General features: G+C 38.3%; 1 protein-coding gene across 2 annotated transcripts; it reads left to right on the plus strand.

Annotated features, from left to right (window-relative positions):
- Positions 1 to 27830, plus strand: LOC143292432 (eukaryotic elongation factor 2 kinase-like). 2 transcript variants are annotated; one of them, XM_076602707.1, is made up of 13 exons: positions 1 to 159; positions 6496 to 7183; positions 7878 to 7915; positions 8879 to 9047; positions 10360 to 10506; positions 11013 to 11273; positions 11861 to 12109; positions 12828 to 12848; positions 18283 to 18405; positions 19118 to 19309; positions 20565 to 20689; positions 21289 to 21467; positions 22313 to 27830. In XM_076602707.1, exons 2-13 carry the CDS (start codon positions 6749 to 6751, stop codon positions 22420 to 22422), a joined length of 2049 nt encoding a protein of 682 aa, XP_076458822.1. In that variant the 5' UTR covers positions 1 to 159; positions 6496 to 6748; the 3' UTR covers positions 22423 to 27830. The 2 variants fall into 2 exon arrangements, with proteins under 2 accessions (XP_076458822.1, XP_076458823.1); XM_076602708.1 differs by lacking the exon at positions 12828 to 12848.
- The last annotated feature ends 156 nt before the right edge of the window (positions 27831 to 27986 follow it).

Here is a 27986-nt window from a genome sequence, read left to right on the forward strand (position 1 = left end):
CCTTCTGCTTTTGTGCTTGGTTGGCTGGAAAGCACAGCGTGTCCACGGTGTCGGGTCCATTTTGTGTGAACGGACGCTGTGGTACTTGTCTTTCAGTCGACGATCGTGCTTTGCGACATCGATGACAGATTTCATTACGGACAGGCTGAATAAAGCCAGGTATGTCGAACAGAATGTCGTAGCATTTGGTATGTTGACATGATCATCATGGGAGTCGTAAGTTTGTTGTGGTTCATCTATTCGGGTCACAACGGTTTGTGGAATAAGGTCTGCGGGACATCCAAGGTGCACAGAAAAAACAACAACAAACTTTTAAGGACACCACGCACACAAACATTGTCGGACACACCACACAGAATTTAGCGCACAACAACACACACACACACGCGCGCACGCAGTGACACTCGCACGCAAGGGTTCGCGTGTGTGTGTGTGCGCGCGCGCGCAAGCATGCATATACGCACGCACACACACACACACACACACACACACACACACACACACACACACACACACACACACACTCTCTCTCTCTATATATATATATATATATATATATCACACACACACACACACACACACACATAGGATCACACCCAAAATTATGAATTGAATGCCTCACACCACCTCCAAACACCCCGTACTCATCGAGTTTTTCCCCATTCAGAATACATATACTTGAAGTAGAAAGACTTGAATTGAAGACTACTACAACTACTGCTGCTGCTGCTACAACTTATACTACTGCTACTACTACTATTACTACAACTACACATGTGAGAGTGCATGTGACATGTGAATCTGTAAGTAACAAAATCCCAATGCATGCATGATCATACAATGTATTCACTGCATGTTTTACAAAACCAGCAGAAAACATATTTGCATCTTTGACCAGACTAACAGAAAACTGTTTAGTAGTTGTACTCTTCTACTGTTCTGGCATGTGAAGGGATGTACAACAGTTCAAGGATTGAAAAGTCTATTTAATGATCAACATCAGTAATATTACATAATTTTATTGTTGATTCGATTGATATATTAGTCATGTATCTTCTGACATGTCCATAATTATGGCTGTTGCTAAGTGCAGCTGCTACTAGTACTACTAGTGTTGCAGATAAATTTCTCCTGCTACTGGTATTAGTATTAGTTTACTATTACTACTTTTAGTAATAGTACTGCTAATACTATTGCTGCTTTTAAAAATACTGTTTCTTCTGCTGCAACTACTACTATGACAACTACCACTGCTGTGCACACACACATATTGCACATGCACTCACTTAATGTTTTAAGCATGTCGTTTTGAAGAGGCACACATATTGCACATGCACTCACACACATGTTTTAAGCATATATGTCATTTTGAATAGGAAAAATTGCAAAAGAGGCAATATCACATTATCATATTTGTCAGTGTGTGTGTGTGTGTGTGTGTGTGTGTGTGTGTGTGTGAGTGTGTGTGCAGATCATATGAGTGTGAATTTGCATGTACATAGAGGCTAAACAAGGGGATGGGACTTCACTGAGCTGTACAATTTATGTATGAAGTGCCTGAGTTTTCTATTTCACTATTTCTTTGGTTATGTTTTTACTGTATACCTCTGAATATATAGTGACTAATGATCCAGAGTACTTCTACCTACAGGTAACATTTTGCGCAGTGTGTACTATTGTATGACCATTTGTTGACCAGAGCATACAGTGCACAAGGATTAAAGGCTTGTTGTAGTCATTCATGCGTATATGAGACACTGGCTGTACATTTTATAAAGACCTGAATTTCATTGGCCAGTTAGTTTAGTTACCCGCAAGCTTAAAGGAACATTGGTACACAAATAAGTTTTGACACACACACACACACACACACAGAGAAACACACACACGCACACACACATGCATGCATACACACACACACACACACACACACACACACACACACAAGACTTGCAAATATCATAATTAGTGTGTGTGTGTGAGCGTGTGCATGTGTGCGCGCGCGTGTGTATGTGTCTGTGTGTGTGTGTGTGTCTGTGTGTGTGTGTGTGTGAAATCATTCCAAGCACATCATTGTATGAATACAGTTTCAGTCGTTGATAGATGTCTTGTAAACTTCTGGTCTGACATGTGGTCATAATTAAAAAAAACAAAAACAAAAACAACCCACCCCTAAAAACAACATTATACTTATACAGTCATAGGCTTTAGGTGTTTTGTTTTATTTTGTTTTTGAGTGTTTAATGAACTAGGAATCCAACAGAAAAGTTAACAGCACATTTTTTTAATGCTTATAATATGGATAAGTTTACAGTATATTTTTTCCTCTCTCTCTCTCTCTCTCTCTCTCTCTCTCTCACACACACACACACACACACACACACACACACACACACGCACACACATCTTTCAGTCTCTCTATCTATCTGCCTATAGATCTATCTCTAGCTATCTACCTATCTGTGCGTGCACATGGAGTGTTTGTGTGTGGGGGGGAAGGGGGGGAGGAGGAGGTTTTTTTGGATGTACAAAGACACTGTTGGAAACCTTGTAATTATTACTCCTCTACCTTTTGTTAACCTGGATACGTTGATAATGTTAACTTTAATCGTTAACATTGATCAGACTTCAGTTTACTACAGTAAACATTTTAATTATAATGTTTAATTTCTTAAAAATCCACACCCGCTTTATATTATAAATATAAATTATATTTTCACAAAGACGTGTGCCAATATTTGAATATAGTTCACCTTAGAACCTTTGCAAACAGAACTGAATCAATGCAAAAAGAAAGTCTGTCACAGTGTGAGTATATGTAGTACTAGTATAGGTGTTGTTTACTGTGTAGCTCCAGTTTATGCAGGCTGGGACGGCAGCCAGCTGTACTGTGTATAGATCTATAGAACTCTCATATTGACGTCAGTGTTTGTTTGCACTTGTGTAACTCAACCTAGATTTGGGTTTTGTTTATTTCTCTTTTTTTCTTTTCCAAAAGCCGAATCCAAAATAGAAGATTTTTTTAAAATATTATTTTTTGTTGTATTATTTCTTTTAAAAAAAAGAAGTTTTCTTTGACTTTTGTTCAGCCTTTACTCCTTCAAGAAGTCCTTGTCTTCTCCACTCTATTCCACCGTCATACTGCCCACAATAACAAAATATACAGAGTAATCTTGTTTTGACTTTCTGAACTATTTACATTTTGCCTCCACATTGTGAACAGTGGTTTGAATCAGAAGCCCCCATTTTTCTGGAGCATGACCCACTTTCTTTTTCACTGAACGGAAAGTTCTGAAGTTACAGTTTCTTTCATCCCTTCAGCACATTCTTTTTTTAAAACATGTTTTCAGGTATTGTTAAGGCTTTTCACATAAGTTTGAGAAAATAAGTGTCTTTTTAAAAAATTCTGTTGATTCAGGTTTTGTGAAAATTAACAGAAACGGAGATAGTTTATCACGCATGCACACACAGACACACACACAGACACACACACACACACACACACACACACACACACACACACACATACACACAGTGTGTGGGTGTGTGTGTGTGTGTGTGGAAAACATTTTATTGTGCTTTAATAAAAACAAAATGTCATTCAGTCCTGTTGCTAGCACAGTTATGGTCACATTTGGAAGCTTCAAGTTTGTTGGCCCATCTTCCCCACCCCTCATGCCCCTTTATATATATATATATATATATATATATATATATATATATATATGATTATATTTAATCTAGATTTTATTTATCTTATAGATCATATATGACAAATGCAAAGTCATATTTTTTATTTGGATTTTTTTTTTAGAGTCTAGAATCATAAAAGTGTGAATAGACTATGATTAAATCAACCAACCACCAAAGAGTTCCTGGGTTTTCAGAAATTGTGTTCATCTTCCTGAATCAAGATACTGATTATGTCTTCTTTACAAAATTTCCTGATGAGTCATACTCATAGGATGGCTGTGAATACACTGGCCTGGGCTTGATGTGTTTCTCTTACACTAAGTTACAGCTCATGCTAGTCAAAGGATCTCTGTTCCCTCTGTGAATGTGAATGCTGCTTCATACAGTGTGGTTACCCTTTTGGTCAGAACCAAAGCGAGAAGAGAGCAGTTGTAGTGTTCATCTGGAGGTGAAGATGAATACAAAGTATGGATTTTGGGGTGTTCTGATGCTTGGTTCAGCTCGTTGTGGCCGTCATATGTAGTTGTTGTTCAAGTACTTCCTTTTCCAGCTTTGTGTTGGTTGTGTTATGACCTGGTGTTTGCGTGGTCATTATGGGTTATGAGCTGATTTTAATATGAGTATATCAGAGAGTGATATATGTGGAAAGAGAGACAGACAGATGTACTCACATTTATACACACAGAAATCATCACACACACACACGCACACACATACACACACAATGTGCTCTCTTGCTCTGCACATGTGTGTTTATGGGTGCGTGTCACTCTGTGTTTGGGTGTGGGAGTGTTTTCAGTTTTGTGTCTGCACCATTTTTCTGACCTAAATAAAATTTCAGTTGTAAAAATAAAGCTACATGCTTCTGTCTTCAAAAATAACCTAATTTCTTTTCAAATCATTGTAAGAAATAAGCATTACACCTGTCATGAAATATTGTAAATTGTAAAATTCAAATGACTGAAACAAGAGTTCCATGTTTAAGGATACAATAGTTTTCAAGAGTTGAAATAGATGGTTATAAGTGGGACAGACATTAGATGACAAATAACATCTGCCCCAAAGAGCAACAATACTGAGGGTGACCAGGATTTGACTGTTGCTGAATAATCTTGTGTCACAGGGCATATTTGTTGATCATTGTTGAAGTCAAAGCATTGCTTGTGGGTGGACATGTTTTGATGGTAGAGAGGACTGTGGAGAAACATGTGACAGTGAGAACTATAACACATCATTGCAGGTGTGATCCCTGAAGCTTTTGTTTGACTGGATAGTTGCTAAATAAGCAAGCAAGCTGGCAGAACAGCTTTGTGTTTGTGTGTGGTGCGTGTGTGTGTTTGCATACATGTGTGTTTGTGAGCAAGCAAGACTGTGTATCCGGAATGATTTTCAGCAAGAAAACTGATCAATACAACCACACAAACATGCAATCAACTGTCATCACCATTACCACCACCACTGGCAAATCAGTAACAAAACAATGGTTCACTGATTCAAATTGTATTCAGTACTGCTAAAATCTTCTGTACATAATAAGATACTTATTCAGTTTTATGATGGAGATCTCTGTAAATATTGAATGGTGTCAGCATTTCTTTCTTCCTGGTAAGCCTTCAGTAGATCTGTCTCGGTATCTGTTACATAATAATATTTTATATTGATATAAAATTGGTGGTGGTGTCAGCATTGTTCCATGGTGAGCCTGAGAGGTGGCAGTTTTCTGTTGAGCATGAGCTGACACCCAGGGTTTTTCCTTTGAATCGTGTGTGGAACATTTTTCCTAGAAGCATGTTTCACACAAAAATAAAGGTGGACAGCTGTTCTGATACTTCATTTTCTGTAGGCATTGTGTTGTTATAAACAAGATGTTGCCAGTTTCATTGTAAAAAAAAAAAAAAAAGAGAAAGAAAAAAAAGAAAAGAAAAAGCTTGTGAAGAACTTATTCATATTTTGCAACTTCATACAGCATCATTTTCACTTTTTTTTTTTTCCCTGAAGTAAGTTGTAAATGTGGTACACATACTTCAACAGGTTCATGCTCAAGCATTATGCATTGTGTGACCGAACAGTTGTTTTCACTGTTTTACTTGTAGATATTGCATAATCTAAGTTCTAACACAGCAACTCACTAATTGCTAATTTATAGATAATATATTTATAACCAGTGGGGAATGAGACCCATTTTGCTGTGGAGGGTAGGCATAACAAATCATTTTTCAGGTCACTGCAGTCTAGGGTCAGCATGTTTATTTGACCTAGTTGTCTGTGAACCTCCAGACCCAGGCATAGTAGATGACCTTTGACTTTTTGTTTGACTCCTGGGTTGAATTATTGGTCAGTCTCCTGTCATCAGTGCTACACTTGTACTGATTTGTTACACAGTCATTAGTTAACTTGATTTGTAATGTTAATGTGATTTTGTGGATTGGATTGTGAAACTTGCTTTTCCCCCTATCATTAAAAGACCAAGCAGACTTGGGTATCTGTAACAATTAGTGAAATTATTTGAATAGTTGAAACTATAAGTATAAACATTATTTTTACAGATGTATTAAAACTTTTGAAATCTTTTTAATTCATATGTTGTTTAAAAGCTGAGAAGGAAAACTGATAGAACAGGTCAAAATTTCTTCACAATCTGCCTTAAAACAATTTTGGTGCTTCGCAGTTAGAGATAATATTTGCTGAGTCTTAAGACATGAAAAGGAAGCACATCCACGTATAATATATATTGTATAAAAAATTGTTAACATTGTATAGTTCATCATTTATGTGAACATTGCTTTTTTATGTGTGTTTCAGTTTGAGAATGGGAAGATGTCTTCAATTAATTCATCATCTTGAGCTTATCCCCAGTGATCGTAATTAGGGGGATAGGTGAAAAAAGAAGAAGAAAAGAAAAAAGCTCATAGTCATAGAGACAGAAGAAGAAAGAAAAGACCTGGACTCTTAAACAACATACTGTTGCATTGAAAGTATACCATCTGGATAAAGTTTTTGCAAATTTACTTCTGTAAAAAAAAACCCACCTCGGATCACAGAAAGTGAAGTCACAATGTCTCAGTACAGCAGCGACGATGAGGACATCCTCCTGTTCCCAATCACCGACCTTGATTCGGCTGCGGAAACATCACAATCAGAGCGGGAGGGTCAGGACAGCAGCGGCAGTGATGCAGATGAAGAAGGGAATAACGACAAGGTCAGACCCAGACCTCAGATGCCTCTGCGTGAAAGGCGCATCAAGCGCGCCTACTCCCTGGCCAAGCCCATCGGCATCACGAATCAGATGAAGCCACTGGTGGTGGTGAGCCACTCCCCGGCACGCAAGGTGCTCTGGATGAATGCCATCAACAAGGCCAAGAAGGCTCAGGACCCTTGGGCCAGCTTCCACATTGAGAGCCTGGAGACAGAGAAATGCACACGGCACCGCTACAGCGCTTTGAAGAAGTCGTGGGTGTCCGATGAGGTGCTGGTGAAAATGGAACCCAAGGTGAGGTTTGTGCTTGTGATTTGGGTTTATTTTCTTCTATTTTGTTGTTCTTCTTTATTTGCTTTACAGTGTGTCAGAATGGAGGGTTTGGCAGTCATGTTTGTTTGATTTTGAATTACTAATTTCCATCCTTATTCGGTTCTGTTGTATTGTTCGTTCGTTTAAAAATGCTGTTCAGTATTATGCCAGATACTTGCCTTAATAGTTTGTTTCATCAGTGGATATGTTGTTATTCTTGAATGTGCCATAGGCCTGTGTGCTGTACAGTACAAAACACTGGGCTTAATTGTGTGCTTTGTGTGTGAAGATATCATTTGCTGATTCAGCCAATAAGATAAAAACTGCTTTCCTAATTTCGCTTTTATTATTCTTGCTACCTGGATTATTCGCTTGGATAAGCTTAATTGCTTCCTTTTTGTTCAGATGATAGAATAACAAAAAAAATCTGATTGTGGTACAATTTGAGAAATTTTGCTTCTTAAGGCATGATAATTGAATGTTCTATATTTTAATTTTCAGAACATGAATATATCATCACCTGTGATGTTTGTGTCACCATCTGTTATTGCTTACAGATTACTAGTACTGTCTTTCTCAAAAGTTAATTTGACAGTCTCTTTGTCTCAGTCATACTTTAACAATGAAAGTCCATCATAAAATCATAAAATATTAATCTGTGTGTTTCTGGTTTCAGTCATTCACAAATGGAGCTATGAGGCAGTGTTATCGTCTGTGAGTATTTGAACATTTTGGACCTTTTCATACTTTTTAAGAATTTAGTTTTATTTGATATGATTTTTTTTTTCAGTTTTCTTTTTTGTATTGCAAACATTAGCAGTGGAGTGACCATTCGAAAACTATTTTTCTGGAGTTCTGTGGAGGAGATAAAGGTGGAATGAAGAACAGGCCAGATAGTATACAGTGGGCTAGTGCCTAAATGCAGAACAAAGTATGTAAATCACTTTGTATGTGACTGTTGTGAGTTGTGAAAGTACACAAATCATGGGAAATTGGTTAAACTAAAGAATAAACACAGGTCTGTAAAATGTGAAAACTGGTGAAGATTAAAAGAACATCAGTTCTAAGAGATTGTATGTCATGACATTGCAAAAAAAAACAAAAACAACCCAAAACCCCAACTTCTTTTTTATTGGATTCTATTTCTAATTAGAGAAATACAACAGTCTTTTCCTGTTTCTCATTCAGCTGTCAAGTGATCGACTCCTTGTGTCTTGGCTTTTAGCCAGCATGATGCAAAAGATAGAAGAAGTTGAGTTAAAAAAAAAAAAAAAAAAAAAAATTGATGGACAGTGAGGATGCGACGGATTAGTGTGAAACGCAGCATAGTCTTTGGAATTGTTTTTCACTTTGTGGTTGGTCTCCAGAATCATGACAAATTTCCTTGATGTGAAACCTTCATCTTATTTAAAAAAAAAAAAAAAAATTATTGTGACCATAGAGTTCCTTTTTGTTGATGAAATTAGATATAGATTGATATTAGTAATATAAAGATCGTGTGACCCGTTTCAAACTATCTGGACTGGTCTAAAGACTTGAGGGACCCATTTCAAACTATCTGGACATGGTCTAAAGACTCGTGTGACCCGTTTCAAACTATCTGGACTAGTGTAAAGTAAAGACTTGAGTGATGTGTTTGAAACTATCTCAGTAGCTGGACATTGTGTGACCTTGCAGGAAAAAACACTCCACGTTCTGCACCCAAGACTGGAAGCACGCCCCGAACTACGTGGCTAAGTGTTACATGGAGAAGGTGGACCGACAGGTGTACTTTGAGGATGTCAAGCTGCAGATGGACGCCAAACTGTGGGGCGAGGAGTTCAACCGTCACAACCCCCCTAAGAAGGTGAGGATGGGGTGGGTACTTTGCATGGTGTGTGTGTGTGTGGAGGGGGAGGGGGAGGGAGAGGGAAGGAGTAATGGCTTGGGGGCGTGGGGGTGGGGGGGAATACGGGGGGGTTGTGGTGTTGTGTGGTGTGGTATGTTGTGGGTTGTTGTGTGGTGTGTTGTGTGGTGTTGTATTGTGTTGTGTGTATGTGTGTGTAAATGAAATCCCACACCCGTAAATGCAACAAGTGCATAGTACTGATGTGCTTCAGGACTAAGAGAATATCAGAATAATCAACACCCAACACAACACAGCACAGTTAATGTGTCAATATAATTATTTTTGAAGGAGTTGGATATTTTGCATGGTGTTTGAATAATGTACTCCAAGCTCTCATATTCATGGAACAAGTGCATGATTATGCAGTTACGCATCATAGATAAGGAATATGAGAATGATCAAGAGGTGATGTTTTGTCAGTCCGTTTTTTGAGTAGTTGATTTGATCTCTTATATTCTGCGTATGTGCAGGCTTTATTAGTTGTGGTGGATAGTTTTCTTCCCAGATGTGTGGAGCAGCATCTTCAAATTCAAGATCACATATAACTTAGCACAGGACTTAAATTTATAATGAACTTGAAGAAGAGTTTTTAGTATCAAGAGAGCGTTAGAAGAGAATATGAAAGCAAAAAAAATGGCAGCATTGTAAACACAACATAATTTTGTTGTTGTTGCTGTGTTTGCATTAAATTTAGTATGAATATGTTTCATTGTGGTAGTTGTACATGAATTGTGCAGTTACAATTTGTAGGTTCGGCGCTTTTTGCAAAGATCATGGAGTGGAAAATAATCTGTTGGTATTTGATTTGTTACATTGTCATGGAATTCAAAAGCACCTCGGCTGCAAGGACTGGCTAAAAGAGCAACAAAACAAGACAAACACACAAAAAAATCTAGGTAGCTCACTGTTTTGGCACTTGCTCCTCCTTACATGCAGTTATCAGATTATTTTTGAGAAAACAAAAATATATATGCCATTTTTTTAAAGAGTGTGAAATTGTTAACAAGTAAATCAAGACCAGCGTTACAAGGTTTATATGTGCCATTTTTTTAAAAAGAGTGTTTATTAGTGTGAAGCTGTTAACAAGGAAATTAAGGCCAGTGTTACAAGCTTTATATATGCCATTTTTTTAAAGACTGTTAATGTAATGCCATTAACAATTAAATCAAGTTTTATATGTGCCCATAAAGAGTGTTGATAATGTAAAGTTATTGACAAGTTAAAGACTGGCGTTACAAGTTAACCACTACCAGCCTGGTGTCTCTTTCAGGTGGATATCTTCCAGATGTACGTGTTGGAATTCAAGGATAGGGAGGGGTCCCCTCTGTTTCATCTGGAGCACTTCATTGAAGGAGACTACATCAAGTACAATTCCAACTCCGGCTTTGTGGAGGAGACATGCAGGCTGACCCCTCAGGTAACTGGTTCAACTTGCCAGTTCCGTCTGCTCGTCTGTTCTGGAGTTTCTTTGCACTTTTCATTCAACTCTAAAGTGGATCTGAATAGTAACAAGTGAATATCAATTAATGAATCACTGAAATTTTACATGCAATAGAACAGCGGTCTCATGGGTTTTGTTCTGTATTTTTGTTTTTGTTTGTTGTCTGAACAATCTTTTGATTATTATTAATGGCTTTTATGGTAATACACTTTTTTTTAGCTTTGTGCTGAATATGACTGCTGTTCGATTCTTAAAAATCATCTTTTTTTTCTTTCTTTTTTAAAGTATCAGATAATTTCTTTAATATTTCAAAATCGGTTTTTGAAAAGTTGTTGACAGGTGTAAAGTGTTTAAGCATTGCTACATTATACAGATATTCTTTTCATGCAGAACTGGTTTTGTATTGTATTCAATTTTAAGTTGTATATTCTGATTCTTTGAATCATGGGATGACACGCTTTGTTCATTTACGCTGTCCCCAGGCATTCAGCCACTTCACATTTGAACGGTCAGGCCACAAGCTGATTGTGGTGGACATCCAGGGGGTGGAGGACCTGTACACAGACCCTCAGATCCACACGGAGGACGGCAAGGAGTATGGGGACGGCAACCTGGGCCCCAAGGGCATGGCACTCTTCTTTCACTCCCACGTCTGCAACTCTATCTGCCAAAGCCTGGAACTCACGCCCTTTGACATGTCCACTTCTGAACATGACTCGCACCAGGATTTCATGCGCAAGCAGGTCAGAGTGGAAGAGTGTGGGTGAGTGGGTGGGATTGAAGGGGGTGGGGTGGGGAGAGGGGTGGGGTGGGGGGGTGTTCACAAAAGAGGGGGTTGCTTCACTGGTTTTCTTTTGGTATTTTGTACATGGGTTGGCAAGATGTAGTACCATGCTCATTAGCTGTGCTTTGCAGTGTCCAGTTACTTTGAGTGTAATGTACCCAACAGCTGCTCGAGTTTAGCTGTATAGGTCTTTGTGCATTGGCTGAGAGTTTTTTTTTCTTTAGTGTGCTTTGTTTTATTTCTTTTCCAGCAGAGCGGCCTGTTTTTATTTAAAAACAAACAAACAAAAAAAGCAAAAAAAAACCCCTCCAAAAAAGCAAACGTAACAATACAAAACCTCTTGTGTTTCACAACACCACTATCACTAGAATTGAGTAGGTCTGTAAAACTAAGTGTACTGGGGTCACAAGGAACATTGTCAGTCTGCTCACCAAAGGAACAGTCAGTTTGTGTAATATTAAAACAACACACAAAGTTCATCTTCGATTTTATACAACATTGCCAAAAAGTGAACGCACAGTCAACCCCTCATTCCTCTTCGTGCAGAAGCAGTTTGCCCACACCCATGTGCGTGGCATGGAGGAATCGGTTATCAGCGCCTCGCCCCACGAAAGGGTGGATCTGACTGCCCTTCTGGCTCGTCACCATTCCCAGCTGTCACAGTCTTCACAGGATGATGAGGAGAGTGCCCTCAGCCCCACCAGCGAAGATGAGCCCATGTCCACGGACACCGACAGTCCTGCTGTGCGCATTAACAGGCGCTATGTCAGCGAGAGCGAAGGGTCGCTGACTGAGGTGAGAGGGCAAAGCTGGTGTTCACTAGCAGCAGAGAGGATGGTGGTAGTAGTAGCAATGTCCGTTTGAATAGCGTTTGTATTGTGGCAGTTAGAATTATAGATGTGGTGAAGGGTTTACATGTGGAATATATGTGTGTTGTTTGTGGCACATTTGATGTTGTGGTTTCATGAGTAGAATATACATGTTGTTTGTGGCACATTTGAACATGTCCTCAGTGTGATCAGCATTTCATTTTTTTTTTCTTTTTTAACTGTTGATATTTTTATATATGTGAGAAAGTGAAAGTGAAAAAGCTGAAGAGAGAACTACACACACAAACGCATATACACAGACACATACACAGACACAGACACACACACACACACACACACACACACATGCACACACATGCATCAACACACACACATACACAAATGCACATGTAAGATCACACAAATCACACAGAGACTGTGTTTGTGCAAGCTGTACAAAAAATGTCATATTATTCTCACTATAAGTACTGTTATTCTGTTAAGTTGATGTTTATAACATGTTTGGTTGTAGTTTTGATTGGATTTTAACCTGTTTGGTAGTATTTGTTGTCCTTTTTACTCTATTTCCAGTACTGTTATTAATATTGTTTCTTAGCTGACTTTGTGTTCATTATTTTTACTCTATTAGCACTACTTTTTTCAAATAATATTTTTATATTGGTATGAATATTATTTATTTGCAGTCAAGTCCTCTCGGAAAGAGTGTGAGAGACGTGTTTTGAGTTCTGTACTGTCATTGTGACTGATGCTAACCCTTGACCCCTGACACAAAGCATGTGAACAGCCTCTGAAAACTGACACTAACCAGCTTGCCACTGACAAAGGTCTTGATTGTGTTTTGGGGGGAGATTTTTAGGGGTTGTTGTTTTTGTCAGATCAATTTCTTCAGCATGTTTCTGCTGTTCGTTTGTTGTGGTAGTGATAAGAAATTGGCAGTCTTATCCCAATAGAGGCCACTTGGCCTGTTTTACATTCCATCCTGAATCACTTTGCTGATTCTTCTTCTTCTTCTTTGTTTGTGGGCTGCAACTCCCACGTTCACTCGTATATACACGAGTGGGCTTTTACGTGTATGACCGTTTTTACCCCGCCATGTAGGCAGCCATACTCCGCTTTCGGGGGTACTTTGCTGATGATTTCTGTTAGTTTTTTGCTGATGTTGAATCAGTGTCCGGAAGATATATGTATGAAGTTATAACTGTTTTGTGTATTTTCCCAGCTCTGGGTGAAGTGTGTTCCAAACACTTTAGTTGTGTCTGTGTCTTCCAGGCCATTAAAAGTCTTATTTTGTTTGAAGTCACGACAAAAATTCCCTTTGAGCAATTTTTATTTTAGGTATCGGAATCTTTCACTTCATCTCATGTTCTTTCTCTCACTTAACAATTTGTTTCTCCTGTCTGTGTTTTTTTTCTGACTGCTACTTACTAACTGTCTTTTTAGTTTAGGTTACCAGACACTGTTACCATATTCAAGGTGAGGTCTTAATAACGTTTGATGGAGTTTAAAAAAAAAAAGTATGATATATGAAAAGTATGTATTTGATCATTCCAACCATTTGATTGGCCTTATTTATATGTTTGATGTGTGGTTTAAAGTTTGAAAAAAAAAAAGAAAGAAAAAAAAGTGGCTGAAGATTTGAAAAAACAACATTTTTTTTTTTACAAATTACCAGTCCATGTGCCAACACTTCTGACAGTAAATTTTCAGTTTGTAATGTTGGCAATCCGACTCAGTGTACTTGACCACCTATTGACTGTTCACACTTGGTTCAGTTTAGTATTGCTAGTAGTATTGTTGGTAGTTGCCACTTATCTATTCTTAACTTTTGACTACTACTTGTGTTGTCCATCAAAACAGTATCAGTCTCTGTGACTGTCAATACTTTTTTTTGTTTTTGTTTTTTTTGTTCCCTAAACACATTTGCTAATTGTGGCTACAACAAAACAGTGCTAATTCAGTCTCCAATAGTTCAGCACTGGACTACATAGAATCGTCGCAGTATTGTCACGACTCATCACTTAAGCAGAATACTAACACTGTATAATAGTCTTCTGTATACCATAACTTCTAGAACTTTACACGACGTTGGTCCTGACAGCACAGCCGTTGCAAATTCACTTCAGTAAAACTATTGTTCTTAAAACATAACCCATTAACAGAATTGTCACTGACTTGTGGCAATTTCACGGCCAAGGAAATCTTCTGTCTGAGCCTTTTCACTTTCTCCAAACGCTACTCCATACTCGCACCGTCAACACAGTGTGCTTACTGCTTTCATTGTCAAATGCCAAACAAAACTACAAGTCTCCGACTTAAACAAGCCGGAGCACACTGCAGAGCTACTGGGAAACCTAATGGTGGTGGTGAGCAGTTTTTTATTGTCTGCTACCACTTTTCCAACCTACTTCAAATATAATGAACGAATAACAAAATTCTTAAAAAATTTACTAGCCTACTTTCATGTTTCTTTTAATCTAATGACCAGCCAAGGAAAACAAGTACATTCTGATCTAAAAAAGAATTCTGGAAATAACAAATTCTATCCAATTCAAAGTGGCGGCAAACTTTAAAGCAACCGGCAATGTGCCAGAAGAGTTAACTTCTCACCTCTTTTATCGACGATGTTGGCGTATTGTTCTATCCTGTCGGCGACACCAACGTAATGTTGGCAAGTGGTGCTAGCGTGGCAGAGTGGAGTTTCTCCATGTCGTCGCTCTCACAACAAACATTCCCACAAAGAGTTGAGTTGCTCTCTTTATTCCGTTCTCTTCCAGTGTCCTGGCTCGACTCCACCTCTCGCACAGTCTTGCTCTCTCAAATTCTCGTGCATGCGCATTTGTATCTGAACACTGTTCACTCTCTCACAAATTGTTATGGATTCAGAGGCACTTTTGCAGTCCTATTAAACAACATCAAATGATTTGCCCTTCTCCAGTGTTGATGATATCCTTTACTTCTGTCACTTTAGACACACAAGTTTTGTTTGTTTGTTTTTTTAATAAGTCACGCAGTCATGTTAAGTATGTTTTCAGTCATGTCTTTACAGTCACACCCCCAAGATTCACAACAGTAAGTGCATTTAACTGACCTGATTCACTGCATACAGTTGATGACAAGGTGGCTTCTGACTGACTGAAAAAAAAAAAAAAAAAAATTACAGGCATTTTCTTCTCTGTTTTCCTCTTTGTGCTCTGATTCTTTCTTGTCTGTTTAAAGAAATAGGGAAAAGCATTGCTTAAAGACAAACGTTTCATAACCCTTCTGTACCTGAGTATTTTTCTTAATCATGGTAGTATTAACATATAACAAAAATGAGTTCCAAAATAGTTAACCTGCTAGAGAATTAAATTTGACTGCAATGAGTTCCAAAATGAATTAACTGGTACAGTAATAGTAATTGTATCAAAGCATATCTTTATTGAACTCCAAAGTAGATTCACCACAAGGATTAAGGTTCAATCTAAATAAGGGGAAAAATTGCAGACTGAATCTTTGACTTTCTTCTTTGAACTGTGATATTAACAAAGCGTATTGTGACAGTCATTTATGACAGAATGAAATTGATTTTTTTTTTTTGGTTATATATATCTACATAATTTTATGCATATTATCCAACAGCTCATTTCAAGCAATTTCATTTTATTTGATTGTCTTGCCTAAGTGAAAGAAACACAATGAGAATGTGACATGAGTTTAATGTAGGTACTTAAAGTAGGAATGAATCTTCTGTTTGACGTGTGTTCACCTTGTGGTGACATCATGTGAAGCTAACACAGGCCAGCCAGTCAGAAAGCACTGCATGATCTTTTTTTTAAAAACTTTTATTATTTTTTTGCTTTGTATTTAAAAAAAAAAAAAAATTTAAAAGTTAAAATATGTAAGCTTTTAAAATTAAAAAAAATGTTATTTTATATTTTATGTAAGCTAGTTTAATAAAACTTGCAATAGGTCATGTCTCAATTGACATGATCATGGACTGGTCTGCAGAAATGATCTTTGCAGCATTAAGCAGGCTCAGTGGTGAGAATTTTCCTGTCTGCTTTTAGTCCTTTATACGATGGAAAATTCTTTCTGCTAAGCCAGCTTAGATAGCTTGCTGCAGTCCAGTCCTGTTCTTCTTGGGTTTTTAAAAAAAATGTTAATGCATGTTTTCTGCTCTTGATGTCTTGTTCTTAAAAATCTCTCACATGATGAATGCAGTGTTATCAGGTGGTTTGTTTTCTTTATATATATAAATTTTTATTTTTATTTATTACTTTTTTATTCTTATTTTTTTTGTATGTGTGTGTGTGATTTGCAGTGCCATAAAAAGAAACAAACAAAAAAACAACAACTCAAAAATGTTTTCTTGCATGCAGACTTTAAAAAATAGTTATTTATCTCCATGATTTAGTTAACTTACTATACTATTATGAAAAAAAAATCTGAGCTGCAGCTTAAAAGATTATGCATAACATATTTCACTATACATACTTTACCGTGACCCACTAGTGCAGACTCCACAAAATACATGAGCTTTAACAGTAGCTGAAGACCCAGTTTGCTCCTTAATTTCCTGACAGTAGTATTATGATTTTTTTCTGGAATATTTTATTCTTCTGGCTTTGTAAATATTTGTTTTTTACATGTAATGGGTATAATTGGTAACCAGAAAAAAAGAAGAATTTTATGACTTGTTCTGAGCATCATAAAAGAAATTATTGATGATTCTCAGTGGCTGTCAGCTGCATCTCAGAGCTTTATCAACCAGCTCGGACTAAGTAGCGAAAGCAAAAAGGTAGTGGATGTGAAAGGAAACAGCTTGACTTTTAAGTAACTACATAATATGCAGTAAACTGCGAGTAGAGTTAGTTAAGACCAGAGCTTTATGGCATCCACTAGAGTTTAACTCTGAGATTTGATTAAAAAGTTTACTTCATAATTTGAACTGGTGGGGCCTCAAAGATGGTGAAACTAGCCAGTAGGAATCCCTGCAACAGACTCTACAGTTTCATTCCGTTCTCTTGAATCTGGTAATGTTCTGTTATCAGTTGTTGTTTTTTTTCCCTCTGATTTGAAAGGGTGCTGTTGTGAATATTCTGCCCTGTACCTACCTGCCAGTCCTGTTTAAACATGTACACAATGATGATGACACTGACATTCTCACCTGTGCGTTTGTGCAGGGCTGTACGGGCATGGTTTATGTAACAGATAAAACATCCTTCATATATTTTTCTTCTGTTTGGGGGGGGATCAGTGGTGGACTGTTGAAAGTAAATTATTGACAGTGTGTCTTTAAGCTTTGGAGCCATACACATCATAGGAAATTCCTGGTGAATAGTTATCACCAATGGTACAAAAGTATAGAATCCTAAACAATTGAGGACTTAGTATGCAGCAGGAGTAGAAATTGACATAGCTATGTGTTTTGTATTTGTATTTGTATTTCCTTTTATCACATCAGATTTCTCTGTGTGAAATTCGGGCCGCTTTCCCCAGGGAGAGCGCGTCGCCACACCACAGCGCCACCCATTTTTTTGTATTTTTTCCTGCGTGTAGTTTTATTTGTTTTTCCTATCAAAGTGGATTTTTCTACAGAATTTTGCCAGGAACAACCCTTTTGTTGCCGTGGGTTCTTTTACGTGCGCTAAATGCATGCTGCACACGGGACCTCGGTTTATCGTCTCATCCGAATGACTAGCGTCCAGACCACCACTCAAGGTCTAGTGGAGGGGGAGAAAATATCGGCGGCTGAACCGTGATTCGAACCAGCGCACTCAGATTCTCTCGCTTCCCAGGCGGACGCATTACCTCTAGGCCATCACTCCACTGTGAGCCTGAATAAGTACTATATATATATATATATATATATATATATATATATATATATATATACATATATATATATATCAATAAAGAAATAAATAGATAATAAAAATATAAAGAAACCTCTGTCTCATATATATATATATATATATATATATATATATATATATATATATATATATCAGGAGTGCAGGTTGAAATAATCCTGAAAGCTGAATTCAGCACTTGCATAATATATACAGCAGGAGCAGAGGTCAACACAAACCCTGTAATCTTAATAGAGCACTACGCCTCTAGAGGAGAGATGAACATGTATGAGGTGTGTGTGCCCAGGACGAAGAGCGGCGCCAGTTCTCCGAGGCCCTGTTGAAAGCTCATCGCCCATCCTGCGTCAACATGGAGCTAGACTTCCGCCGCCTCTCCAACTTTATGAATGGGGAGTCCATCTTGGGCAAGGTGGGTTTGAGCCTCTTTTGTTGTGGTAACTCAAGCTTGATGAGTTGAAAGTTGAATTTTTGCGTTTCGACATGACTTCTACCTCCTAGGTATAGGCTGGTTTAAGGTTCTGAATGTTATCCCACAAATATATAGTGTCGTACTGATCGGAGAGAATGAGCATGATTGAACAAGTTAGTGACATTTATATGCACTGAAAATGTTGATTGGAGTTTGGAACATGTATCTAAATATCTCAAAATTAGTTGATAGGACAGACTAACTTGTGCTCAAAATTGATGATCAGCAGGAAGTTTACCTTAGAAGGGGAAAGGATATATGTTGAACAGAAAACAAATCAGCCGGAAAAATGGGTTAAACGTGTGTGTGTGTGTGTGTGTGTGTGTAGTATCCTGTAAACTATAAAAGGTATTTAAACTATATGTACCAGCTAAGCAAATCATCAAGTACTGCGGCTGCAAAATATTCTCTCTCAAATGCAATGAAAAGACTCCATGGGTTCATTGAATACAAATTCAATGAAAAATGTGCTGCGCCATAGTATAGCAACTTGTGTCTTTGCCAAAATTCAAGGAACAGTTGTTGGTGGGTTTTTTTTGTATTGACCTGCTTCCTGCAAAACAAAACAAAACAAAAAATATCTGTGTCTTTTTATGATAATTAAAACACTGCCGCCAACATGATCCCATGTCGTCAAATTACCTGATGTCAGATTCATCACGAGATGGCCAAGTACCATGAGGTGGGACGCTTCTCAGTTGGGGACGGGGATGAGGTGGACTGGGACGCGGCCCTGTTCCACGAGGAGCACGCGGCACATCTGGGGGTGGTGGAGGCCATCATCACCATGGCCAGGCTGCACCTTGGCATGCAGAGGGATGTCCTGGTCAACTGCACTGTGCAGGTGTGTGATATGATGTGATATGTGATGTGATGTGACGTGATATGACATACGATGTGATGTGATGTGATGATATGTCATGATATGATGTGATGTGAAGTGACATGATGTTACATGATGTGTCATGATGTGAAGTGATGTGATATGACATGACATGATATGATATGATATGACGTGACATGAAATGATATGATACGGATACTTATATAGCGCCTATCCCTGATCAGAGGCCAAGCTTTAAGCGCTTTACATACTCATGAATCATTTGCACAACAGGCTGCCTACCTTGGGTAGAGCCGACTGATGGACGCCATTGGGCACTCATCATTCATTTCCTGTGTCATTTAATCAGATTTCAGGCATGCACACTTACACACTTGGATGGACATGTAACATTTTAAGTGTATGACCGATTTTGTTATTTGTATTTACACTGCCATGAAGGCAGCCATACTCCATTTTCAGGGGGTGTGCATGCCTGGTATTTTCTTGTTTCCATATCCTACCAAACGCTGACATGGATTACAGGATCTTTAATGTGCGTATTTGATCTTCTGTGTGTGTATACACACAAAGTGGGTTCAGGCACAAGCAGGTCTGCACATATGTTGACCTGGGAGATTGAAAAAATCTCCACCCTTTACCCACCAGGCGCCATTACCGAGATTTGAAACCGGTACCCTCAGATTGAAAGTCCAACACTGTAACCACTAGGCTATATCGGTGTGTGGTGGGGGAATTTTTTGTCTCTGTGTGACAGAAGATGTTTCCTGAATGGCATTGGAGAGGTGGGTTTTTTTGTTGTCTTGGGCTGTACGCTTAGGTGTGCGAGGGGTTAGTGGAATGTTGCCTTTGTGTGATTTCATTTATGTGTCGTTTTTGCAAATGGCATTGAAATGCATAAAGGTTGTGCAAGTTGCATTGATAGATTCACAAAATTTTGTTTCTGTGTGACAAATTATGCTGATGTTAATGAAATGTAGAAAAGTCGTGAAAGTGATACAAGCTGATATGAATGTTCAGTTTTGTTTTCTTATGATGCTGATATACAGGAATTTTTGACACAAACAATTTCATCATTTCTGTGTGTGTGTGTTTGTCAGCACATCACAATGTAATTATAGATATAATGATGGCATTTGTGTGTGTGTGTGTGTGTGTGTCTGTGTGTGTGTGTGTGCGTGTATGTATGCGTGTGTGTGTGCGTGTGTGTGTGTGTGTGCGTGTGTGTATGTGTGCGTGTGTGTATGTACAACAGCAAAATGAGGAGAACACAGATGTTGGAATGGACTACATGCTACAAGCTGCAGAAGCAGGCGATCGGAGCGCTATGATCTACGTAGCCAAGGCCTTTGACACAGGGGAGAACCTGGGGACTCGCAGGTGAGTTTGTGTGGTGGTATGTTGTTTTCATTTTGTTGTTGTTTGGGTGGGGGTGGAGGGGGCGGGGGGTAACTTTAGGAAAGAAGTATCTGGGTTGTGGCTGGAAATCAGTTTCCACATGTAGAACTTTAAGAAAAGGGAATAATTTTAGATCAGCCTCAACATCCCCCCCACACACACTACCACACACACACACCTATATGATAGCTTTTGAGACGTAAACACTTAGTTTGTCCTTCATTGCGTTTTGGCAAAACATGTCCCCATTTTGTTGGTTACACAGATAAAGTAAGCAAACAAACAAACCAACCCTGTGAACATAGTTGTCAGTGGTTGAATTGAAGTGGTACATTGCATTTGAAAGAAGAACCAGTAACACTGTCCATTTACACATCCAGTGCAAACATTTTATGGGTGCATTGTAGTTGATGAAACATGAATAGAAAAGATCAGCTTACCAAATGACATGCATCGTTGGTAATGCAAAAAAAGCAGAAAAAAAGCCAGTCCATCAAATTTTATGCATTCTTGATAATGCAGAAACCAGCCAGCTAGATTATAGGTGAATCCCCCCCTCATCCCCCACCTCTTTTCCTCAGGTCCAGATCGTGGGAAGATGCCATCCACTGGTACAATGAGGCGGTGTCCAAGATGAACGACGACGAAGGGGGGGAGTTTGATTCCACCATGGAGGACCCCCCTTACCTGCTGATGGCCCGGCAGGCAGAGATATACCTGGAAGGGGGCCATGGCCTGGAGAAAAACCCCTCCAACGCAGGTCAGTGGGTGCTGCAGCTTACCCACAACTTTCTGTTTAACGTGTGTTGTGTTCATGTAAACGTGTAGTGAATGCAAAAGGCAGATTCATGCAGACATGTCCTTCTTCAAATATGTGCACTTATAGTTTTGTGTGTGTGTGTGTGTACACACACACAGACTCATGCACACAGAGACAGACACTTTAGAATCAAACTCAGTGACAGACACATACAGATAAACAGACACGTACACACACACACACACACACACACACATGATTTTGCACTTTATAGTATGATACATTTTCAACAGGATACAAATTTGACATTACTGCATCAAGCAGTCAGAGAAGCCACAGTTTCTTATACAAGTATATATTTTTACATTCTCCTTGTTGACCAACTGCTCTGTGAAAAGGAAAGTTCAAGCACAAAATAAAAATAAAATTGTCAGTGCGAGGAAAGAGAAAGCACAAGCACAGTCTATATAAATGATTCACTGTTTGGAAGGGCATGTGTGAATCGGGGTTTTCCTTTTTCAGTACTGAAAATCTTATTAGTTTTTAGTGCCGAGGACACTGCAAACAAAAGTGGAAAGGAGGTGATGCACAAAGGGAAGCAACTAGCTGCAGCTACTTTCAGTTGCTATACAAAGGGAAGCAACTGGTTGCAGCTACTTTCAGTTGCTCTACTTGGGCGTAGTGGTAGTTTGGGTAGGACAGGAATCAGACCTGTGCTGGAGATTGCACCAGTGGTTCATGGTAAGAATGTTCAAGTTTTTAGCTTTTTATTTAACAGAAAGTTTTTGTGGAAGCAAAAGAGCGTCCCTGTCTCACACCAGCTCCTTGTGGTTTGCTGCCAACAGGGGATCTGTTCAACTCAGCGGCCGAAGCGGCCACAGAGGCCATGAAGGGCCGCCTGGCCAACAGGTATTTCATGCTGGCCGAAGAGGCCTGGGCTCTGGTGGAGGAGTGAGGGAGAGGGATCAGCAGCCACCGCCACCATCACACACCTGATGCAGCAGCGCTTTGGGGGAGTGATTCTGCAGCAACGTTGGCCCCGAATAACCCTTCCCTCCCCGAGTGAAGGAACACTTCTGTCTTGCAGCTGTAAAAAAAAAAAAAAAAAAAAAAAAAAAAAATCATATCATGTATTTCATATGTATATACCATCTCTGTCATATCAGTAGTTCAGATTGTGAAGAACTACTCGCGGAATGGATTGACAAGTGTGTGGATGTATTGAGTGTAGAGTTCACTCAGAAAAGTGACAAATGAGATATGACCCTCCTCATGGAGGGGAGAGAGAATCTCAGGACTGGCTTTAAAAAAATATTTTAAAGAATATTGTGAAGGAATTAGGGAGGTACCCCTGCCCTCTTTAAAAAAAAAACAAAAAAACAAAAAAAAAACCAAAAAAAAACCACCAAAACCTTTGATGGTTGTTGTTAATGTTTTGGAGTTGCATGGTTTTTTGTTTGTTTGTTTGTTTTTAAATCCATTTTTATTTGGTTGTAATAGTTCCACATTTTAGAAAGCAATTGACATGGAAAGCAATAGGTCATTAGTAAACCAAATCCACAAAATTTGGAATTTTGCAAGGTTCCAGTCCATACCTAAATGTTCTATAGAAGAAGTCTCAGAGTTTCTCTGGCTCTCTAACTAAACAACACCAAATTTGCTCGAGTTCAGATGGAGACCTAAGACACAATGAAACCTTTCGAAACTGCAACACAACATTCAAAAGACTTTATATCCCAAGCAAGTAAAAAATTCTGCCTCATCAGCATATTGGGTCAGTTTTTTCTCAGCGTTATTATTCCTCGGGTGTCCCAATTGTCCCTAACCATCGTAGCTAATATTTCTACATGCGATATAAATAAATATTGTGATGTAGTGTCCTCTTGTCTACAACCTCTCTTAACTTCAAACCAGTTGCAGACTTGACTGTTTACAATTTCACCAGATGATATTTGTGTGAAATATACTAATCCATCCACAAAATGTTATGGAGGGTTTTTTTTTTGGGGGGGGTGGGGGAGGGGGTAGTAGGGATGATAAGGGGAGGGGGAGATTCTTTCTGTTTTTTGGTGTTTTAAAAAAAAAATTTTACCTGTTTATTTTGTTTTGTTTTTGGTAACTAGCATTTTTTATGACTTGATTGACGAATTGATGTTTTTGGGCTGTGTACCCCAGGTTGATGGCTTGCAGTGGTGACACATTGTTTGCCTTCTGTTGTTGCAGCTGTCCATTTCTGAGCCCTGTACAGTGATGATATCTGTAGACGGAAAATCTCTTCAAACTTATTTTGACTTTTTTTGTTTGTGTGATTTGTTGCTTTTTTTTCTCTCTCTCTTTTTTTTTTACTCCAGTCTTTAATTGTTCAACAGTACACATGATTACAATGCAAACAAAGACAAAGGAGCAGTTTTGGTGATGGTAGAAATTACTAGAAGCCTGATACGCATAGTTTGAGAAACTACTAAAACTTGAAGCTTGTTTGCTGTCAGTAGCAGATATCCAGAAAGCTCTGTGATGTTTGCATGTTCCTCTGGAGTTCATTGTGTGCTCAGCCCACATGATTATGTGTGATTCCATGAACAGAAGTGATGTTCCTCTGGAGTTCATTGCTGTGTTCAGCCCACATGATGTTGTGTGATTCCATGAACAGAAGTCATGAATGCATGGAAATGAGGAAGTGCTGCAAGATTTTCTAGTGTTTTTTTGTTTTGTTTTGTTTTTAAATAAAAAAAAATTGTGTTTTATTTTATTTCAGTTAGTAAGCTGCAGTGTTTTAGTGGGAAGCTTTGTGTTCGATTGTGTCCTTTTTGGGATGTCTGTTGGTAATGCTTTATCTTCCAGTCTTCTGAGCAAGTGTTGCTTGTGAAATTTTTGTTAGTGTCTTTTCTTTTAGCTGCAGTATGAAGGCTGACAGCTTTGTGTTTGATTGTATCGTTTTTTGGCAGGTGGGGTGTCCACTTGTAATGGTTTATCTGCCTGTCTGACACCTCTCTTATTCCCTCAAGTTTCTCTTCTTGTGCTTTCTTGAAAACTCTTCTGGTCGCAGGTAATACTTTACAGAGAAAAGCGAAAATAAGTGACCTTTTGAGGAGGGAAAGCGTTGAAGAGGGAAATGTGGAAACAAAAAAACCAAAAACAACCAAAAAAAAACAAAAAATGTACGGTGTGATATACAGGGCAGGTAACCTACTTAGGGAGGTATCGACCGTAGCTACTTTAGTTTTCTCCGCATAGGTGGGTAGTAGTTTGCACAGGACAGGAATGTCAGACCTCTGCCGGAGTCTGCACTAGTGGGTCACGGTAAGTATGTTACTTAAATGTAATTTTAGGAAGAAAATTTCCTTTTCAGTCAAAGATGAATGTTGTTTTTCAGTTATTTCTTTCATTGAAAAAAATAGAAAAAAGAAATGATTGAAAGAGAAAACTATTTTTGGAAGATGAAGATTTTGAGGAAATCTTTTTATTTTATCAGGCAACAAATTGACAAAACTGGAATATTTCCAATTTACTCTGCATTAAGCTAGGAACCAGTGCTTATAGATGAATAAGTGATAGGAGGTCACTTCCAAGATATTTGACCTGCAAAAACTAAAATACCTCAGTGTGCTGCTTGTGTGGCTGTAAGTGCATGTGTGTGTATGGGCATGTGTGTATGTTTGTTTGGGTTTGGGTGTGTATGTGCATGTACTTGTGTGTGTGTTTGTGTGAAATGTACTGATACAGTATAATATTTGGCATAGCATAGAACATGATATTGTACATAATCGTATCCAGTGTTGTTTTGACAAGTGTAAGATTGTGATGCATCATTGTTATCCAGCATATTGGTGTGTCGGCTTCTAACCCTTCAGCAAATATTGTGCTTGATTCGTATAACCTGTATAGTAAGGGGTAGTGACACTTTGTTAAGTAAATAGAGATGCTGACATGTTTTTTTCCACATTGAGTGGCTTATTTTTTTTACTGGAATAGGCATGATCAGGCCTGTTATTTTGCATTGGTTACTACCCCTGCTCTGCGTTGTTCTGTATTGCCTAGTGAAATTACCTGAGCACCTTGCACATTATACTAACTTGTATCAGCCTTGTGTATTGCTTACTCAAATTATCTGAGTGTCTTCTACTCTTCCATGTGTCAACTGGGCCTACTCGTTGTTGGGATCTAACTGCCCAGGGCAGTGCTATCACAGTAGACTGGAAGTAGGTTTGGTGCACTCACCAGATGGTGAGTCATAAAAAAGCGAACAGCAAAGAAGTGTGGTACAGGTTGTGTTTTGTTTATATTGCTGCAGTTTCTTTTGCCACTTCAGTGTGGTTTATTGAAAAAGGACTGTCAGAGATTTGAGTGTCACCTGTGTGTTGTTGTTGGACCATCCAAACACTAGGATTTAACACTGACCTTCTGTTTTAGTTCATTAGAGTGGAGAAGGCAGTGTTCATTTTAGGGGAGAAGAACTACTTATATCCAGCAGTAAGGCAGCATTATGAATAGCGCTGGTATGTTGAATCAGAGGAGAACTAGTGAACAAGCAGTTCTGCAGCAGTTTTCTCTTCAAACTGTAATTTTTGTTTTATATATGATTTTATTATCACAGGCTGGCATCAGTGGTTGGATATATATTTGTGTGTTGGTTTCTGGTTCAGGATCTGGAATGGTAGAGTTCATTTTGCAATAGTGTGTTGGAGATTCAAAATAAGCAACATGTGTAATAGAAGGGAAGGGCGAATATATGTGCACATATTAGAATCTTTGTACATATTAGGATACTTTTCTTACAGTTAATCTTTTTTTTTTTAAACGGACCCAGCCTCTGTGTACAACAAAATATGGTACTGTGTCCCAAGTGTGAGAAGCAAATAATTACATCAGTTGTATTGTACTGAAGTTTTATTAACTGTGTTTATCAGGTAGAATAATAAAACAACTGACAAAGAAGCATCTGTTTGGAGGCAGAAGCCTGTAAAACTGGTCAAGGTTGGTTTCTGGTGCTGGTTGAGGATTTTCATTTGATTGAAGTGGTGTGGGGAAAGGTTTTCTTTTGCTTTGTTGTGCTTTGTCTGTGTGTGCAGACACTGGCGTGTTGTGTGTGTGTGCTTGCTTCTTTTCTTGTTTATGTCAGTTGGCAGTATATGAGACATGCTGTTTTGCCACGGCTCTCATATGTGTTGTGATTCTGGTGTGTTCTGTCTTGTCAGAGCCCATGAAAACACACACACACACACACATTCATACACATGCACTCGCTATGATACACAGGTATTCATTATGAAGTGCACAGCAAGAATATAACCACTTTTTTTTTTATACTGTTTTTTTTTTTTCAGTAGTAATTTTTAAATGCATGTGCTTTTAACAGTTAAGGCAAATGTTTTTGAATTGATATGTTGACTTTAAAATTCATATTTAATAATCTGATTCATGCATATTCTTACAACTTGAATGCAAACTTTTTTTTCTTTTTTCTTTTTTTTCTCTTTTTTTTTTTTTTTTTTTTTTTTTTTACATCAGAATGTAAAAATGTGATGAAAGCTGGGAATGCAATGTATTATGAAAATATAAATCTGTCTTCCTTCTCCTTCCTCCTGTGGATGAACAGTCTGTTCTTTCATACTGTGCCATAGTAGTTCACAGTGACAGCAGACAGCTGAAAACCACACACTGTTTGTTGTAGAAATGCACAAAATGTATGTCTCTTAAAGCACAGACTGCTAGCGTAGTATTTTGATTCTTTCTAGCAGTGTCTTGTTTGTTTTTTGAAAATTTAAAGTTTTTTCGTATTTGTTCGCCATTTTGATGAATGTATCTTAAACTGAATCCTGCTTTTGATCATACTGTGAATGTTTTAAGGATTTGTTTTAATCATTTTAATGGCTGTTAATTGAAACAGGTTGTCAGAGGTTATAGATATTATTTTAATATAACTACAGTGTACTTAGTTCAGTGCTTAGGGTTAATTCCATGGTGGGTCTGTTTGTTGATGGTATAGCAAATGTTTTGCTGAATATTGTGTTTCTTTTGTTTTTTGACTCGCATACTTGAACAAAGTAAGTCTGTGTAATCATCTGATTTCATGGCTTGTCTTGCTCATTTGTGGTTCCTCTGAGTAAGCTAAAACATTACAGTGAATGAGAAAGCATGCACATAGCTGTCTGTTCCAGCTGTCTGATGATGATAGCTTTTACATAATTGCTTTTGTAATCTTGATGCATGATTGCAGTAGCTTGTACTGCAGTTTTATCAAATGTTTTGGGTCAGTGAAGTGTGGTGCTGTCATAATCATTTCAAATGCACTAGAATGGAAGTTGCGTGTTTGCTGTTTTAACGATAATTGCCAACATTTTTTGGTGTGTGTGTGTGTGTGTGTGTTGAAAAGCCTTAAAAAAAAAGAAAAAAAAAAGAAGACATATTTGATTAAATTTGTTGTTGTTATAGGTTTGTAAACTTTCATATGGGTATTTCAAATCAAAATATTGGCATTCAAAAAGCTTTTGACCAAGTGAAACGGGGTGAACAGCACAG

The sequence above is a fragment of the Babylonia areolata genome, chromosome 18 (genome assembly GCF_041734735.1).
Source record: "Babylonia areolata isolate BAREFJ2019XMU chromosome 18, ASM4173473v1, whole genome shotgun sequence".
In the NCBI taxonomy this organism is placed as follows: Eukaryota; Metazoa; Mollusca; class Gastropoda; order Neogastropoda; family Buccinidae; genus Babylonia; species Babylonia areolata.

Bases quoted from the DNA above. Each gene is read 5' to 3' on its own strand.
- LOC143292432 (XM_076602707.1), top strand. From the start codon at position 6,749: ATGTCTCAGTACAGCAGCGACGATGAGGACATCCTCCTGTTCCCAATC. The intron at 7,916-8,878 runs GTGAGTATTTGA...GTGACCTTGCAG, and splicing joins ATGAGGCAGTGTTATCGTCT to GAAAAAACACTCCACGTTCT. The intron at 12,110-12,827 runs GTGAGAGGGCAA...ATTTATTTGCAG, and splicing joins GCGAAGGGTCGCTGACTGAG to TCAAGTCCTCTCGGAAAGAG.